Consider the following 17,394-nt stretch of genomic DNA (forward strand, 5'->3'; position numbering starts at 1 on the left):
ATGTGCTGCCTCTCCTCACTGTAGAACATCATCGCAGAGCACGAGATCCGAAATATTTCGTGTGCAGCCCAAGACCCAGAGGATTTGTGTACATTTGCTTACATCACCAAGGACCTGCAGACGAGCCACCACTACTGCCATGTGTTCAGTACAGTAGATGTGGTAAGAGCGCACTCACTAACTCACCTGCTGTAGTCGGCTCAAATCACAATGGTTTATCTGTCCATCTTACACCATACAGGATTCATACAGGTGCTTGAAATCTTGAATATTTTATGGATTTTAATGTTGTGTTCTCAAGGTTTGAAAAGTGCATGGATCTTGGATAAAGTGCTTGAAAATGCCTGGAATTGTACACATTTTCCACAATAAATAGCTATGTATTTATTAGCTTATTAGATGCTCACAGTGATGGACACCATGTGACCTTGCAAAGGTGAAATAATCATTTTAAGATTGCATGTACTTATTTAATTTACCACTGCTGTAAGGTGCTAGAAAATGGACATAAAAAGTGCTAGAGTTTAATCTTAGATGCACCTTTATCATAAGAGCATCCATCCTCCACATGAGGGTCACAGGGGGTGCTGGTGCCAATCCCAGGTGACATATGCCGAAAGGCGGGGTACACCCTGAACAGGTCACCAGTCCATCACAGGGCCACATAGAGACAAACAACCATCCATTCTCACACTCACACCCATGGTCAATTTAGAGTGTGCAATTTGCCTAATCCCCAAATCTGTGTGTTTTTGGACTGTGGGAGGAAATCAGAAAACCCGGAAAAAACCCATGCACACTCCATGCAGAAAGACCTTTGTTCTGACTAGGCCGTGAATCAGACTCTTTGATAAGAAAATAACTTCATTACAGAATTTACTGAAAAACTTTCCTGGCTGTTTCATTTGAGTTCTGCCAACATCATTTCCTGTCTTTGCACTGGGCTGATGTGACAGACTGCACAGTCAACACTATTATCTCCAGACAGACTGCCTTATCTCTTTAAAGGTGTCCTGCTTCAGCTGAGTTGGATTGCGTCCTCATAGACTCACTACAGCTGTGGTCATGATAACTGGCCTCCTGTTGCCCACTCTGTCCCCACAGTGATGTAGTGATTATCCTGCTAATCTGCTTCATAACACAGCTAGAGTCATTCAGACGGCACTCAGCATGACAACAGTTTCCTGTCGTTACTGTAGCGCTCTGATCTCTGTGATTTCCTATGTGGGGTTTGCCACTGTGAACATCCACCAGACACATTCTTCATGTCACAAAGAAGGAGCACAAATCCAGGCATTAAGCAAACAGGTTCTAGATAATAAAAAAAAAAGAAATGCAGATGTTTTCAGAGCTCTGCAATTGTAAAGTAACACCAGTTTCATATAGTTTGAATTCCTAAGCAGCTATGTAGTCTTAATTTTTATTTCTAAACTAATGTTTTTCTTGTCAAAATACTGACTAAGCTTCTCTGTATTTGTCAGTATAGTGGTTTTTATGTCAAAACAAACGGAGGCAACATTGTGTTTGTGAAGCGAGCATGCTGCGGAAGGGGTTGGAGTATGTCAGGAAAACACAAAGAGGTGCCCCAAAAAACTTGCAGAATTGATTCTACTGCTCAAAAAAAACCTGGTTGTTGAGTATTTTGATGGCATGAATCCTTCTTGCCCGCCCCTGTGTTGCAGTTGTACACAAACGCTGCCTTAGTCAGTGGCAGAATAATAACATCAACAACAGTTTGTAGGCACTTATATTTCACATTTTCAGGCTGTCAGGATATCGCAGAAGAGTGCAGCAGCAGATATAATACAATCTTAGGTACTGAGGGAAAATGCCGCCTGCTGCTGCACAATATAAATGCCACCTCTCTATGTTTTACAGGTTTGTCTTGGGAAAGGTTTTTTAAGGAAAAGAAGCTGATATTGTTTTTGCACAATGTTTCTACAGCGAACAAAACACAATATTTACCTGCTCTGCCTCTCCCTCTCTCTTGTTCCTGTTCAGAACTTAACCTATGAGATTATCCTGACCCTGGGCCAGGCGTTTGAGGTTGCTTATCAGCTGGCTCTGCAGGCCCAGAGGAACAAACACCACCACACCCTCCCTGTAGGACCAGGGTCCGAGGTCTCTGAGCTCAAGTCCAGCCGACCTGTTCCCAGACCACGCAGCAGTGTGCGCAAGTCAGGGGTGAGTTGTTTGCAAAAAATAACAACAATGTTTTCTTCAAAAGTAAAGAAATATTTTTTGACATTTTTATGATTTATGAGTACAACTGCAAACAGTCAGTTGATTATGGCCAAGGGGCTGCGAGACTCTGATCTCATTATAGAATAAAAGAACTTCCTGTATGCTATTTTAACTTAATTTTAAAATGTGTATATATAGATATGTGTACATATATATATATGTATATATATATATATATACACATCACTAAAATGCATGCTATATTTCTTTGTCAAAAAAATCAAACACATTAGATAAGTCTCAATTTATTTTTGCATATCCTCATAATGACATTAGCATTAAACCACTACGAGACGAGCTTGTGTTAAACATAAACGAGATAACCTCAGGAGCTCGCCGTACAAGTCCGTCTGCAGCCTCATGAACTCAGCATCCTGTAAGACTGTGAAATGTTTATCATCCCTTCAGTGTTATTTGCCTTGTCTTTTTTTTTAATACAAACATTTTCAACCTTTATTTAATCCCAAGTACGCCCTTCCGAGCTACATCCACACCTGTAAGCCGTTCAACCACAAACTATTTGTGTCGGATCATTTTCGTTTTCTTCCTCTACTCCTCCTCCTCTTTCCCTTCTTTTTTCCCCCTTTGGTTCCTCCTGGTGGTGTTCATGTATCCCAGGACTCTCCTCCCCTCGACAGTCGTTGCTGTAACTGTTACTCCTGCACCACCCACCGTCCCTCCTTCCTACCGCTGTACTCTTCCCACCCTGTGGCTCAGGTGCTGTCTCCTCATCCTGTCGTATCTCCATCCTCCATTCTTCGTGTGCGTTCCCTTTTTTCTTCTGCTCTCATTTCCCTGAAAAGCCCAGCATCCACTCTGTCTTTTTGCCCATTTTCTGTGAGAATTTATTTTGTATTTGTATTGAGTTTCTTTTCATTTATTTACGTACATTAGATTTATTTTTTAAAGTACAATATGAGTTACATGAGAATGTGAAGATTTCTGTATACATATATATATATATATATATATATATATATATATATATATATCAGAGCTTGTTTAAACTCCATATACATGATCCTAGAGAATTTTACCTTTGACTTGAGTGCCCTCTAGAGACAGTTTGGTAGTAAGACAGAACAGGTTTTATGCACTGAGCACAGACTGCATTTAAAAGAATATGGAGGCTTCTTCAGTGATGAAATCACAATGTGTTACTGTTTTTCAGAAGTGCTTTTTAAAATGTATTTACCAACATTGTTTGCCAATATCTGTTTATACACTACTGTTTTTAAGGGTGACCACAGTTGACAAAAACATTATCGATTACTCACATTTACATTTAAATGGTGTTTAACTGTGTTAATAATAATTAATAAAATGGTTACATATTGCTTATTTCACAGGGTGATATTGTGGACCAGGAGGGAGACGCTCAGTCCCAGGGCAGCGCCACGTGGCTTGTGGACCCCAAGGAATCCAAGCGCACTATCAGCACTAAGTATGAGACCACCATATTCTGAGTGGACCCTTCTTCCTCCTGACCTCTCGACCTGGGACTGGTCTCACCCCTCTTCCTTCCCTTCTTTTTTGTGTGCCTTTCACTGTGACTGTCTCTCTCTGTCTTCGGGCTGCATCCCCTCTGTCACATCTCCACTCAGCCGTCGCGTCACATGTCCTTGCTTTTACAACACTCTGCTAGTTCAACCCCCTCCTCTCACCGTCACTCTATTACTCACCTTTCTGTTTGCCTTGCTTTCTTTTCTTCCCCCGCAGTTAGCTTCCTGATATTAACTTTCAGTGATAAGCTCTTCTTTTTTTTTCTTGGTGCTTTTCTTGCTCAATTAGGCGACGGCCACTCTGAGGCTTGTCACTGATCTTTCAACTCCTGACCCCTTGAGTGCTGGGAAAATCTTGATTTATCTACAGCCAGGAGTGACCCGCAGCACTCATCCTTGTACCTGGATGGACGTGTTTCCCTACGGAACCGGGAAACTGGTCATGTAATTCTATGCATCAGTGGGAAAGTCGCAGATTGTTTTAGTTAATTCGGGATACCGGTTTTGAAGTTATTCAGTGGTGACACAGGATTAGTTGAGGAGGTTTTACAGTGTCAGCTGTTTACTTGGAGCCAAAAGAGGATACGATCCAAACACTGTGATATGGTCTGTTGGACTAATGATTAAATAAGGCATAGAGGATAGTATGGACCCACATATTCATGGTCCATGATCAAGACTGACATGCCCTCCTTTGTCTATCAATCAGAACACCAGGATCTGAACCTGATGCTTCCTGGAGTGAACTTACTCGAACTAAACTCTTTTACCAAATCCCCAAGTGTGTAAGAATAAGTGCATCTTTCATCAGTCTTGTCTTTTCTCTTCTTTTCATAACAAATGCCTTCTTTGTTCATCCTGTCAACATCGCCTTTACTTTTGCCGAAAGACACTATGTTAATATTTCACTGTTGCCAGTGAAAGGAGTTAATCATTATGTGGGGGTTAATCCATCACTATCCATTGTCCATTTGTTTGGTGTTATTTCAACTTTATTTTTAACCTCACTCTTTTGTGTGTGTGTGTGTGTGTGTGTGTGTCCCTTCCCCATAGCTGAACACTGTGGGCCCTCCCAGCCAAAAAGAAAGAGCCCTGTTGCATGGTGGGTAGGAGGTTTAATTGAAAAAGTGCCGTCGTGCAGCAGATCGCATCACCAGCCGGATCATACCTGCTGCTCATCCACAGTAACACACGGGCCCAGAGACACACAAAGCCTCCAACAATGCTCACTCCGTCCGTTTACATGACCTCACCACTTTGCTCCACATACGCGTACACCTGATTAACTTCCTGTCCATCAGGACATGTACCTGCAGAAGCTGATGCCAGAGAGGAAGTGGTTAAGATGAGGAACGTATAATTTTTGTGTTATGCCACAAAGGTACAAAGTAATGGTAAGAGACCGCACACTGTAGGTACACACTCCCAGCGGTCCTTTATCTAAACACTGTAGCGTCTCTTTATAATCATCTGATTCTCATCCAACAACTGTGATAAACAGTGACTGCTTGCATGGGAGGAACTGTTTAACCAAACTCAGACAGGACAAAATAACTGACACTACAGACACTGTTTTATTGTGACACAACAGGGAGTGGCTTTTATTTGATTTAAAGGTTTTCTCTGTTTCTAAGTTTTAATTGTTTTATATGACAGTGATGTGTCCTAATGCAGGAACTGGATCAGGCGTGGTTCATTTTAGTTCTCTCGCTCCTTAGCGACGTCTTTGTTAAAGTAATCTAGCCAAGATTTTTCACCAAACCTGCCATGCAGGCTGGTGCTTCTTCAGATTTTAGCTGCAGAACAGAACAATAGGGCATACCGTGTCTCTGCTAACTAACTCTTAGTACATTGACTGTTAATGGTACGTTTTTTTGTTTATGGGTACATAGTCAGGTCCTTTGATTTAACTGTTATTGTATATGTGGTACGTTGTTTAGGCCAGTACGTCATCTTTATGGTACACTGTCTTCAGCTCGTTGGTGTCGGCACCTTCGGCCATCAGCCTGGTCCCATTCTGCTTTTGCACATTCTGCTAAGGATCAGGAGAGATATTCTGGGACTAATCAAGTAACAACAATGATGAGAATGATATTGTACATGAATCTAGCAGTCTGTATTTTGATACTTGAATGATTTTTGCTTTTATAGATATCTCTATATATATATATAGATATGTATATGTATGTATGTATGTATGAAATTTTTGACGTTTGTCAAAACAGAGAAAAGGCCTATGTCTTATAAAGTTAAACATATCGTGAATAAATACCCTGTCATTAAAAAAGAAAAAAAAAGGCTGAGAAAAATGACTCAGAAGAGGGACCTCACTTCGGAAAAAAGATTGTAAATAATCTTGGGCTTCCAGTCTTTTATATGAATATTTTTCATAATTGTACAACTAATAAATGGAGCAATTAGAAATGTCTCTTTGCTTATATTCTCGTTTTGTTTAATGTTACGATAGAACTTTTTGCCATTTGTCTGCCAGATTTACTACAGGTGTCAATCACAGATCAGGTGATGCCTTTCGTTGATGACTTCAGAGGAGAGCGGGCAAACTTGCAAGTTATCATACACACAAGCTGAGGGTGAAATGTCCTCATAGCCTCAACTGTCACTCTAAACAACGAGCCACTGCAGAAGGTACAGGCTGCAACTAACAGTATCTTTTAACAGAACAAACGTATTTATGTTTGTTTTCATTGAAGGCTCTTTAATAGTGACAAATATGAATGTTTAACACAGCCTTGTATTTTATACTGATATATTGGTCTCGCAAATTCAATTACTAAAGTGTATCCATGTCGAGATTTTTTTCAGGTATTGCACTTTTTTTCTTAGAATAAAATGTTCACAGCTATGACTAAATGAATTCTAACTAATTCTTTTGTATAAGTAATATGGTTAAATCCTTTTTATTTATTTATGAGCAATGCTAATGGGTTTTAAAAAAACAAGGAATGTAGCTACTGAAAAAACATAATTCTCTTTAGCTTTGACATGACATTTAGGCATGTATAGGAGCAATATAAAATGTTATTTCTATGCTTATTGTTTTGATGATAAAATAGATATATCAGGTTTACTCTGGTTATGCAACTGTACTTGAATCATGGAAAGCTGTGGCTGCATCGCATCAAGGTAAATATGAGGCCTACGTTTTGAAACGTGACATTTCTCAGCATCATAAAATAAAAAATCTGATCGAATTATGATGCTATTTGTGAAAGGTGTTCATTTTAAATGTAGAAAATTCATAGATGAACTTGGTATTGTATGGTGCCACTCTATTAAGACACGCTAATGTTAATGCCGATTGCATCTATTTTATGCTAGAACTGCTAAAGTTAGCATGCTAGCATTGTCATTAGCTCAAAACAGAAGAGCTAGCATTTAGACTCCTAAATGAAAGCCAGTGTTAGTATTTCCGAGACTTTAGTCACACGTATTTATTTGTTCGACAAATCTAAGTATTGCATAATATCTATACAGTATCTACATACAGTGTTTAACATGTATTAGACCACCACCTTATGTAAGGTTTATACCACAGCTGCCTGACATTTACAGCATTGGTATTATGGAAATATTTTATTTTTCTGTAATGGTTTATACACCAATATATACAAGCTCTTTAACTGAAATTATATTTGTTTTAATGCTAAATTATAGTTATTGTTATTATGCAGTCAAATATACAGTTTTACAGTGAATTTAGTGTGTTATTTGCCAAATAAATAACAATTGAAAGATTTCTAACATAGTTATGTGTATGTTAAAATTATAAACATAGATTCGTATCTATGTAAAAATGGCTCCTGCTTAGAAACGTCACAGTCAGGTGTTGGCTGATTGGTCACATGCCAACCTGTCCGAAAGCTAATTGGCTCACCTGGCTGTAATCACTTCCCACCTGTCGTGTCTGTTGCCTGTAGTCGCAGTTTCACTGTGCAGTGTGGAGCAGGAGTAGCAGACAGGGAAAGGACAGGTTCCCTTCAGTGACGCCATGGAATGAGCTTTGTTTCTGTACAGGAACAGCCGCAGCTTTTACCCGAAGTAAGTAAGAGAGCAGTTTTTTACTTTGTCAAATTATGAGTTAAAAATGTGAAATGACTTAGAAAACAAAACAAAAAATGGTTCGTCTTTGTTTAGTTCAACAGTGCTTCTTTGTTTCTTTCAAAATTAGGTTCATTTTAGTTTTAGGCATTAACTAGTTATGGTTCAGGTTAGGGACTATGTCTTGGGTTGTCTGTCCAAGTAAATGGAAGTCAATGCACTCACGGTCCCAAAACAAACAAACAAACAAACACATTTTCCCTGTAGTTGATGACACTGTTGAATTGAGAATGTTTTTGTTTGTCCTATTTGCATATCATGGTGTCCTGTGTGAAATATCACCAGTCTCTCTAGGTCCAGATTAGGTGACGAGAAATGGAGGAATAGGTGAAGTTCTCATCAAAACACTCCTTTTGACTATCAGTGGAAACTTGTATTGTATTACAGTAATAACACATTGTTCAGAAATGCTTAATCACTCAGTATTTAGTGAGCAGGCATTGAGTCAGTCGAAAGGTTCAAATATTTGCACATTGATGTCAATAATGGTCTCTTTGGTGGGATGGGCTGCCAAGCTAAACATTAATGAAATATTTCTGTTCTCTGCAGCAGGTTGAGAGTTTCGCAAACTTGGTGTTCACCATGAACCTTTGTTGACTGTTAATCATTAACCAACTTATTTGACTGACTGACCTTACATTGTAGATGATAAATCCCCCGGCATATAAGAAGTCGAGTGTAAGAAATGTTTTTTCTGCCGAGGTTTTTACACCCAGTCACATCAGTCGCACTTGGCTGATTTTAAGAGTTGTTTATCTAAAAGACATGCAAGCAAGCAAAGTGACATTCCTGTCACTATTAAATTCTGACTCAGCTCTGGGTGTAGTGATCCTCCCCACTACTGCCCTACAGGTGTGCTGCCTTTTTCAGAGTTTGAAGGTGTTGGCTGCTTCAGTCTGGACATTTGTCTTGCTCTGCTGATCAGGAACAGCCTACGGGAGGTTACTGTAATTAGCAGCTATTACAGCTTTCTCTTGTAGCCCATTGGCTGCTTTGTCAACAAGCTTGTGTTTCTAGCAAACATGTTTAAATGTGGGTGTTGGCGATCTACTTGTTTTCCATAGGTTTCCTTGCTGTGTCATCACGTCAACGTGCCACAATGTCAGTGACTTTTACAAGTGCTTGGTGTGACTGCAAATGTCAGCATTTAAGAATCTGTGTTTCACTTTTAACTCGGTTTGTTTCTATGTTTAGAAAAACATGCATTATTTTGATTCCCCTCATCATCCTGTTGCAATAGAGAGGCCCTTATTTCTCCAGAATTCTTGTTTGCTTTTGGCATTTAGAGTTTATTTACCTAAATGACCTCATAACAGTGCTAATCAAAGTGATATGAAGGACAAATAGTTTTGACATCATTACATAAATCGACATGAACATCTATAAACCAGAGGAAGCACTGAAGAAACTCGTTTTCCACGGTGTCAACATACACTCCCCTAACAAACATCTGGATTTTATCCATTAAAGTTACAACCAAAATATATCTGTCTTCCTTGAACCATGACCTTCATCCCCAGAAGATTTCATTGAGATCTTTCGTTTACTTTTCGATGTACGCTGTTCATAAGCAGACACACATAGCTTACCTAAATTAACTTGATTATTAGTTAGCTTCATTTATTAATTACTACCTTCTCAGTGAAGGTAATGATGATGAATAAATATGCCATTTCCAACAGCCAAAACTTTTCCCCGCATTATTTATAGTAGTTAGTTAGTTATTAAATTATTATTTTTTTATTTAACCAGAGGAAATCTGGTTAAATAAAAAAGAATCAAATATGCAATTTACCCCATACAATCATAAAAAGGCCATAAATCAGCAAGAACATCTGCGAATGAATGATGTTCATCATCTGATAAAACAGGCTTTAATCACGGGTACATGCAGAGCATTAAAGAAACATGCAAGAGACATGAATGAGAAGATGCTACCATGTCTATTATTAGAAAGATTTATTGAATCACACATGAATGACATCAGTGACAACTGTCAACAGACGGAAAGCAGATAAAACGGACCTATAAAGATTAACTTGTATTTGGTAACTTTCTATGTCTCAAATGTTTTTCTTTAAGATAAAAGAACAATAACTCTGCTCTGGTCGTTCCACAAACACACCCACAACCTGATAGTGCCGCTGTGTCTACATGATGAATATATGGTTTTGAAGAATACAGTACATTGTATTTGCGTGACCCAGTTAACCAAACTCATACTAATAGTGCTTGAACTTGATCAGTGATCATATAGTTTCTCATGTCTTAACTGTAAATTGTTTCTGGCACTGTAAGCACTTACACAGAATGAACTTTAAAAAAATAAATGCATGCCATTTGTTTTTAAATCACCAGGTCTTAGGTGACATTTTTTTGAAAATGCCTCTACCGGATGATGAACCAGTCATTAATCCATTGTGGTTTTTGTTTGACAACATTTTTCTCAGACCTGACATAAGCTAATGGGTAGGAAACATAAGAACGGTTACATGATCCAGTACATCCACTGTCATTAAAAGATTAAACATGATGGAGAGAGCATGTCATGGCTGTTCACAAACAAAGATGAACATTTTTACACTTGATAAAGGAATCTTAATGACTGGCGTGTCAAAGTAAATAGTTGACCATCTTAGTGTTCTATATCACATGCATACATATTGTATGACAGGGGGACAGTGAATAATGTGTGTAATAGATTTGTAAACTAAGCATAAATCTGTACTTTTCATTAACTCACCCACTATCTTATGTAATGGCTCATTTATTATCATGGTTATCTCAAAGCTTGAAAGCCTATTGTCATGTTATAATTGCATTATGAAAATAATTGCACTGTGACGATCATTAAGCTATGAGCTGTAATTAATAGCATTAATTAATCCAAGTAATGGAAAGGTTTAATGAATCATTGTATAAATAATTGTGGTGGTTTAGCTTAATGATCTCTTTAACGATGGGTTTTTTTGTCTTCAAACTGGCTTTGTTTCACCTTTTGTGTTAAGCTTCGCTTTGATTTGTGTAAGTCAAATCAGCATTTTATAGTAAAAGTGTGTAAATCTTTTCTTCGCAGACTGACTCTAACAAGGTACAAATAGGACTGGGAAGACTAGTTCCTGCTCTCATCGTCTTCCTAATGCGATGCCGAAGAGTGACTCATGGCCAGGCGGTGTTGCCACTAAATCCTTGAGCAATATGGACAGTGCTGGTAGCTGTGAAAGTGTAATCAGCATGAACTCTGGCTATGTAAGTGCTGCTGTAGGTTATCTCATTTCAGTCACCTTCTTCATTGACCCCTGTAGCTCACCTGTTTATTTTGCAACACATTATTATTGATAAATCTGACAATTAATCTAATTTCTTTTGTTGCAACTATGTGTGCATGAGCATATACTGCCAATATGAGACTGTACAGTGAGCGTTAATGAGAGGGAGTAAATCTGCTAGAGAGGCCTTAAAGTGGTTTCAGTGATAGTTGAGGGTTTTGGGTTTTTTTTGGCTGACCAGCGGGGAGAAGATCTTAAGCTGTTCACAGGAACTACATGAAGTCACCTGAAACAAGTCTCCAGACATGTCTGTAAAGAATGAACGATAGTCAGGAGGAGCAGGACCAGTTGTGTAATTACTCATTCCTTTGTAGCTGTTTGAACCCTAAACAACTTTGACCTATTGCTCATTACTTCTGTATCATGGTTGTGTTTAGGGTTATATAAAGGACAGAGATTGTTGAAGTGTTGAGAAATTCTCACAAATTGCAGCTGTGTATTATTCCACCACCCCAGCGATAACCAGTGTCCGGAGGCAGAATGTTTTAGGCATTCACAAACACCTCTGGGGGAATGCGTTCAAATATGGCACAAACATTCATTTGGATACAACAATGACCTGATCAGAACTTGGTGGTCAAAGGTCAAGGTCACCATGACCGATGGCCTTGCAAATGTGTTCCAATTATAGTGTGTCTTTTGATCCTTTTGGCCTTACTTTATTGTGATAAACATACTTCTGTGAATAAAATGTCACTGCTTTTTAGACTTCCATTTCTGTATAAATGACATAAATATTTATATATATTTATACAATATATTTAAAAACAATGTCAACTTTTTTGTCACTTTGAAACCGATTCTGACAATATATACTGTACAAATCTTTTATTATATATATCCTTTATAAGGTTTTGCTACATACTGTGTCTCATGAGGTTGCGCTGACTTTGTAAAATGCACCTTCTGTTGTGTGTGCAGAGTGAAGACAGTATGGAGCATTTATCTGCAGAAGAGAGGGCATGTATCATGTATCTGGAGGAAACCATCGAGGCTCTGGAGATACAGGAGGACAGCGGCATCTCAAACGATGAACCAGATCTTGGCTTACAGGCAGGAAAAATGGATCAGGGAAAAGTTAACGGTATGTTAATTTGTTCTGCTCTGCATACTCTCTGGCAACTTAATGTGTTTTAGTTTTAATATGCAACACATACGTACATGTACATTTGCACCTAGTGTCCACTCTGTTTTAGTTATCAGGCAACTAAAACTGGGAAATTAGAAAAAGCTGTAAGTAACACTTCCACCTTTTCAAAACGGCAACTCTGCTTTTATTTTTTTCACTGTTGCTGTTTCTTGTTAGTTGTATTTCCTGCATCTAAGTAACCAAATACCAGTAGATAATCTGATTCCTGTTTATATTGGCACGCACAAGCCCAGTGTTTGAAAGTGCTGTTTTAAATGTACCAATATGGATGTAGCCTTTGATGGTTGTTTGTCTTCAGTCCTGTTTACTAACTGGAGTCATTTTCTTTTCTTTTTTTAGACACTTCCAGTTTTATGTCTAAATTTGGAGAAGTAGAGCATCATACTCTGTCTGAAATCTCTGAACCAAAGTCCCACCCTGTTTCTGAGCCCAATACACAAGATCTCCTATCACCAGTGAACCTTGTCACTCAACCAAAACCTCTAGTCACTGTTAACAGACCTGAGCTGTGTGTGACTACGGATGCAAATGGTAATCCTATAATTGTCACAGGTAACAATCTTCATCCAGATAAGTCCAGTGAGGCTTCTGGAATGGATCCGAGTCTGATTCCTCCTCCCTCAGACTTCATGGATGAACCACATCCTCTTGCACACCCAAAGGAAGTCAAACGCTTTCCTCCATCTGCAGGTACAAAGAACAACAAGTCATTAACAACTGTTGACTTGGAACAGATTCGTCAGAGAGCCTCTGGGAAGAAAACCTCATACAGCTCGTCTTTGACCGAGGAAAGTCCAAGCATGCCGTCACCTGAAGTGTCTCCCTGTCCGAGTCCACTGGCCATCCCATCTGACTACCTAAGGAGTCCTCCTCCAGAGTCTGCTGAGCCCAGAAGTCCACCTGCTGTGGCGCCTAAGCCTAAGAAGCTTCCTGCCAACATTCAGAAATCGTACAGGTCACCGGCGACTGCCTCTGAAGGCAACGGGGTAACCACTAGTAATGACCAGGTGCTGTTGGACCCGCAGAGAGTCCACATGGAGGCGCTCCGAAAACTTGGCCTGCTAAAAAGTGACGAGGCAGTTTCAGGACCTCCTCTCAGCCCCAAATTCTCTCTATCTCCCTCACAATCTCCCAGAACTAGAAGATCATGGGGAGCTCCTCCCTCTCCATTCAGCCCAGCAGCTCTACAAACACCATCTAACACCTATGTCAACAGTCCATCCCCTGTCTTTGTCCCTCTACAGCCTCTTCCTGCTACGTCTCCATCAGTTAATCCTTCAGCTCCAGATATTTTCCCAGTACCTGCTGCTTTCAGTGACCCTTCAGAATCTCTGCCAGTTCATGGAGCGTCTGCTGTCAAACATGTTTCAAAGGACAATGGAGATGCAGAGGCAAATATGCCTCATCTTAACTCTCCTACTTTGACCAAATATTTAACCCCACCCAAGATCACAGGTGTCAAATCAGCCACCCTGGAACGCTCGGGCCTGGAACTAAGCAGCTCTACAGCAAGTCAAGACTTCAATATGGCCAGTCAGCTGCGAAACAGTCGGCCACGCCCTGCCTCTCTGGGGAGCAGGAAAGAATTTCCAAGCGCTCAAGGAGAAAATGTGCAGATGGGCCGTGCCACCAGTAAAGAGCACGACCCACGGAGGTCCCTGCCTGCCCACAGGGACTCTAAGCTGCCTCGATCAGAGGGAATCAGTGTGCTGATCTGCCCACGTTCAGATAATGAAGAGGACCGTCGCAAGGCCCTGAAGAAGCTGGGGCTGCTCAGGGACTAATGCTGATGCTTTGCCACCTCATCTTACTCTTCACCTAATCACCACCAACTCCATTCAGACAATTCTTGTCATACACATGATGAAGCCATTACAGACCTTTCAGGAAGCATCTTAACCACATATTAGTGCATTTTTTTCATTTCTGCTGCATCAAGTTAGTATAACCAGAGCCAGCCCGACATCAACCAAATACTGCCATACCCACATTTGCATCTACTTTTACTAATATCTTCCTCATGTACATTGTTTTCAGTTCTCATTCATGTTGCACTCGTTGGATATCACTCACTCTCTCACTGTTGCTTATGTGTTTTATTGTAAATTAAATACTGTTACTTGTAACAGGCTGGGAACCAAATGTGGCATTTTAAATGTTTGTGTCTTGTGATCCAGAAAAATTAACCATAAAGTACTTTTCATTGTTTGTTTTAGTTTTAGTTCACATCTGTGAATGTTCTCTGTCATCTTCAGAAACTTGACTTTCAACTTGACTCAAGAAGGTCCAGTTGCTTGACCTTGGATCATAACTGAAGGTTGCTGGTTTGAATAACTAAAAATGTGCAGTGCCAGACCATAGTTCACTGAAAACCCAAGGCAACTACTTGCATTCTTTTGGTTGATGAGAATCACAAACATATGGGTTGCCTTTGTTGCAGAGTGACACACGTTTAATGGCAGTGTTGTGTAGTGTGTCTGTGCTTTGGTCACAAACATCCTTGTGATCGTGTGTCATGTTAAATCACACACTGAGCCACTGGTGTTCTGTCTCTGCTTCAGCAACCTTTATCTGATGTGAAGCGAGACTTGTGCAACCTGTTTTCTCACTTTCTGGTTTTAGCCTTTACGCAACAGCCTCGCTGCTCTTGCTGGCACACTTACTATATGAGCTGATGGACTGTCTGAAGAATATTTTATCGCCCGGGAATAAGACAAACAGTCTGTCCTCTTCCATTTGATGTTGAGGTCACCTACTGCTGTGACAACTGAGCTCAATTTATAAAATACGTCTCTGAGTCATTTACGTCAGGTTGTCGAACACAATAAACCATGGAGCATAAAGCATGACTTGTGCAAACCTTAAGTTTTTCAATGAACATTGTTTTTGTTGTGTTTCTAAAGTTGGAAAACTTTACAGCATTTTGATGGGGTTGCAGCAGAGCACAGGTACATCAATTACTCTTGTGCAGTTAAAGCCACACACTGATTATGTGTGTTCTCTCTGAATAACTCCATCAGTGCCAAATGCGTCACTGTAGGGATTCCTTGAGCCCTGCCCTGCACACCTTTGTGTTTTCTTGATCACACCCAGCATTTTTTTGTATTATTATTATTATACATTTCCATTTCTAATCTTTTTGTTTTACATATATTTAAAGCTCCTGATAGTTATCAGAGATAAGGGGGAGGGGAACAATAACAAGTGGAAAAATTATTTGGAGATTCTGATAAATAAAGCTCATGGATATGACAGTAGTTGTATTATTACATAGTTTTTAGAATTTGTGTAAAAAAAAAGGTCCATATTTAAATGCTAACTTGGTGATGGAGGAAGCAGCTGTGTGCTGTCAGACCAACACAGACTTCTTTGAGCCGCTCTGTGATGTGTTGGTATGTGAGCTATCTTTCTTTTCCACCTGCTCTCTGTGTTGAGCCGCTGCCAGCAGACCTGACTGACAAGGACTCTGCCACAGCTTCTGTCACTTTCACTCTGTTTCTCGTAGACATCTTACATCAGCTGCTACTAATGACATGCCCTCTGTGTGTGCGTGTGTGTGTGTGCACGCGCATACCTCCACTCGCTGCCTGCGTTTGAAGACCAGTTTGAAGACGAATGATGTTTTCTAAAACAAAGAAAGCATTGACATACTGTAGTCACTGCGGAACAACAGGGCCGGTTGTGTTAATTAAACAGATTTTTATAGTCTCTGAGCATTTATTAGTCCAACTATAAAGTGTGATTCTGTTTATTACTCAGATGTTTATACATATATATATATATATATATATATGTACTGTAGATTTTATGTCTAATGTGGGTAGAGAATGTAGTGCTGCCTTGGACACTGATTTGGCACAGCCATATTTGGCCTGTAAACATAAAATGGCAGTGTTGTTGTTGAGTGTAAATATAATGCACTTAAGTGTCTTAACTTCACAACTGATATCAGTTTTTTTTCCCCCCCTTTTTATATACTGTATATTCAACACTTTATAATGTTTGGTCCTAAAAGGTTTTGTGTAGGGCATGGGTTTGTTTTATTGTTTAAGTTTGTGAGATAATCAAAATAATATAGCATCTTTTTTTCCCCCTCATCCTCATGCACACTTTTTTTCACAGTTCCAGCTCCATGTGTGATGCACTGTGTGATGCAGTTTTAAGGTAAGAGTTCTCTATATTTATTATCTACTATGTTCCACTCTGTCATTCTTTATCATAATAACCAAACACACTTGCTGAAAACACTCAAACCTGGCAACTCGTAGTTCCTGCATAGATGTTACTGATGGTGCACTTACTGATAGTCCTTACTGTGAATAGCTTGCCATTGTGATGGACTTTGTATAATTGTAAATACATTTGAATTTATGTAAATAGATGAGCTATTTTTTCTTGTAGGCAACAATGAAGTGGACTGAGCTGCCTTTTCATTCCTACAGTTACATTTTATTTTAGGCAGCCAGGCTTAAGAAATTACTTCTTTTCTGTTTTGACCTTGGTTCCACCTGAAATTTGTCACTTTCTCTGGTTATTCTCATTATTTACAGCAGCTCCTCAGATTCCACATCGTTCGCCAGCAGCTGATCATCCATTATTCCGCATCCCAGCTGATTTTGGCTCAGGTTCTCGAGTCTGCAACCTTCATGTCCTTGAGAGGAGGAAGAAGATTTTTGTCAGTACGTAGCATAATATCAATATTCATGACCAGTGCGAATAGTGTATATTACAATTTTTTTTAAAAATTGAGTAGTGAGTTTTCATAGTGTGATAATAGAATAATATAACATACATAATAAAGACCAATATAAAAAGTGGTATGTATTGTGCAGTTGAACTGCAATTATTGACTCAAAACTGAATGCAATAATTCAAATAGGTTTGTGGTAAGTGAAAGGCTTTCCTTTTTATTTAAAATCTAAAGTACTTCTAAAGTACTAAGTCACACAAAATACAGCTTATTTTAATAATAATAAAAAAGGCACCAGACTCTAGGACTGGCAGTGACTATTTGATTTAAAAAAAAAAAAGGAGAGGTTTTTCTTTTCAG

General features: G+C 39.3%; 2 protein-coding genes across 10 annotated transcripts in view; both read left to right on the forward strand.

Annotated features, from left to right (window-relative positions):
• LOC122777730 (ankyrin repeat and SAM domain-containing protein 1A) overlaps positions 1–6,174 on the forward strand; it is a 35,154-nt gene extending 28,980 nt beyond the window's left edge. For 7 of the 9 annotated variants that reach the window (XM_044039149.1, XM_044039150.1, XM_044039153.1 and 4 more), the window contains 3 exons: positions 25–162; positions 2,002–2,184; positions 3,594–6,174. In XM_044039149.1, coding sequence (XP_043895084.1) covers positions 25–162; positions 2,002–2,184; positions 3,594–3,710 — 438 coding nt within the window. In that variant the 3' untranslated portion in view covers positions 3,711–6,174. The remainder of the gene's footprint in view (positions 1–24; positions 163–2,001; positions 2,185–3,593) is intronic. The other 2 variants (XM_044039151.1, XM_044039152.1) reach the window with 2 other exon arrangements.
• A 1,510-nt stretch (positions 6,175–7,684) lies between these two features.
• LOC122777732 (specifically androgen-regulated gene protein-like) lies at positions 7,685–15,209 on the forward strand. The gene is made up of 4 exons (XM_044039158.1): positions 7,685–7,805; positions 10,942–11,114; positions 12,116–12,278; positions 12,684–15,209. The coding sequence occupies exons 2-4, from the start codon at positions 11,010–11,012 to the stop codon at positions 14,126–14,128; spliced, it is 1,713 nt and encodes a 570-aa protein (XP_043895093.1). The 5' UTR covers positions 7,685–7,805; positions 10,942–11,009; the 3' UTR covers positions 14,129–15,209.
• The last annotated feature ends 2,185 nt before the right edge of the window (positions 15,210–17,394 follow it).

The sequence above is a fragment of the Solea senegalensis genome, linkage group LG11 (genome assembly GCF_019176455.1).
Source record: "Solea senegalensis isolate Sse05_10M linkage group LG11, IFAPA_SoseM_1, whole genome shotgun sequence".
In the NCBI taxonomy this organism is placed as follows: domain Eukaryota; kingdom Metazoa; phylum Chordata; class Actinopteri; order Pleuronectiformes; family Soleidae; genus Solea; species Solea senegalensis.

Coding starts and splice junctions, on each gene's coding strand:
- LOC122777732 (XM_044039158.1), top strand. CDS start 11,010: ATGCCGAAGAGTGACTCATGGCCAGGCGGTGTTGCCACTAAATCCTTG. Junction 11,115..12,115: donor TCAGCATGAACTCTGGCTAT/GTAAGTGCTGCT, acceptor TTGTGTGTGCAG/AGTGAAGACAGTATGGAGCA. Junction 12,279..12,683: donor GGATCAGGGAAAAGTTAACG/GTATGTTAATTT, acceptor TTCTTTTTTTAG/ACACTTCCAGTTTTATGTCT.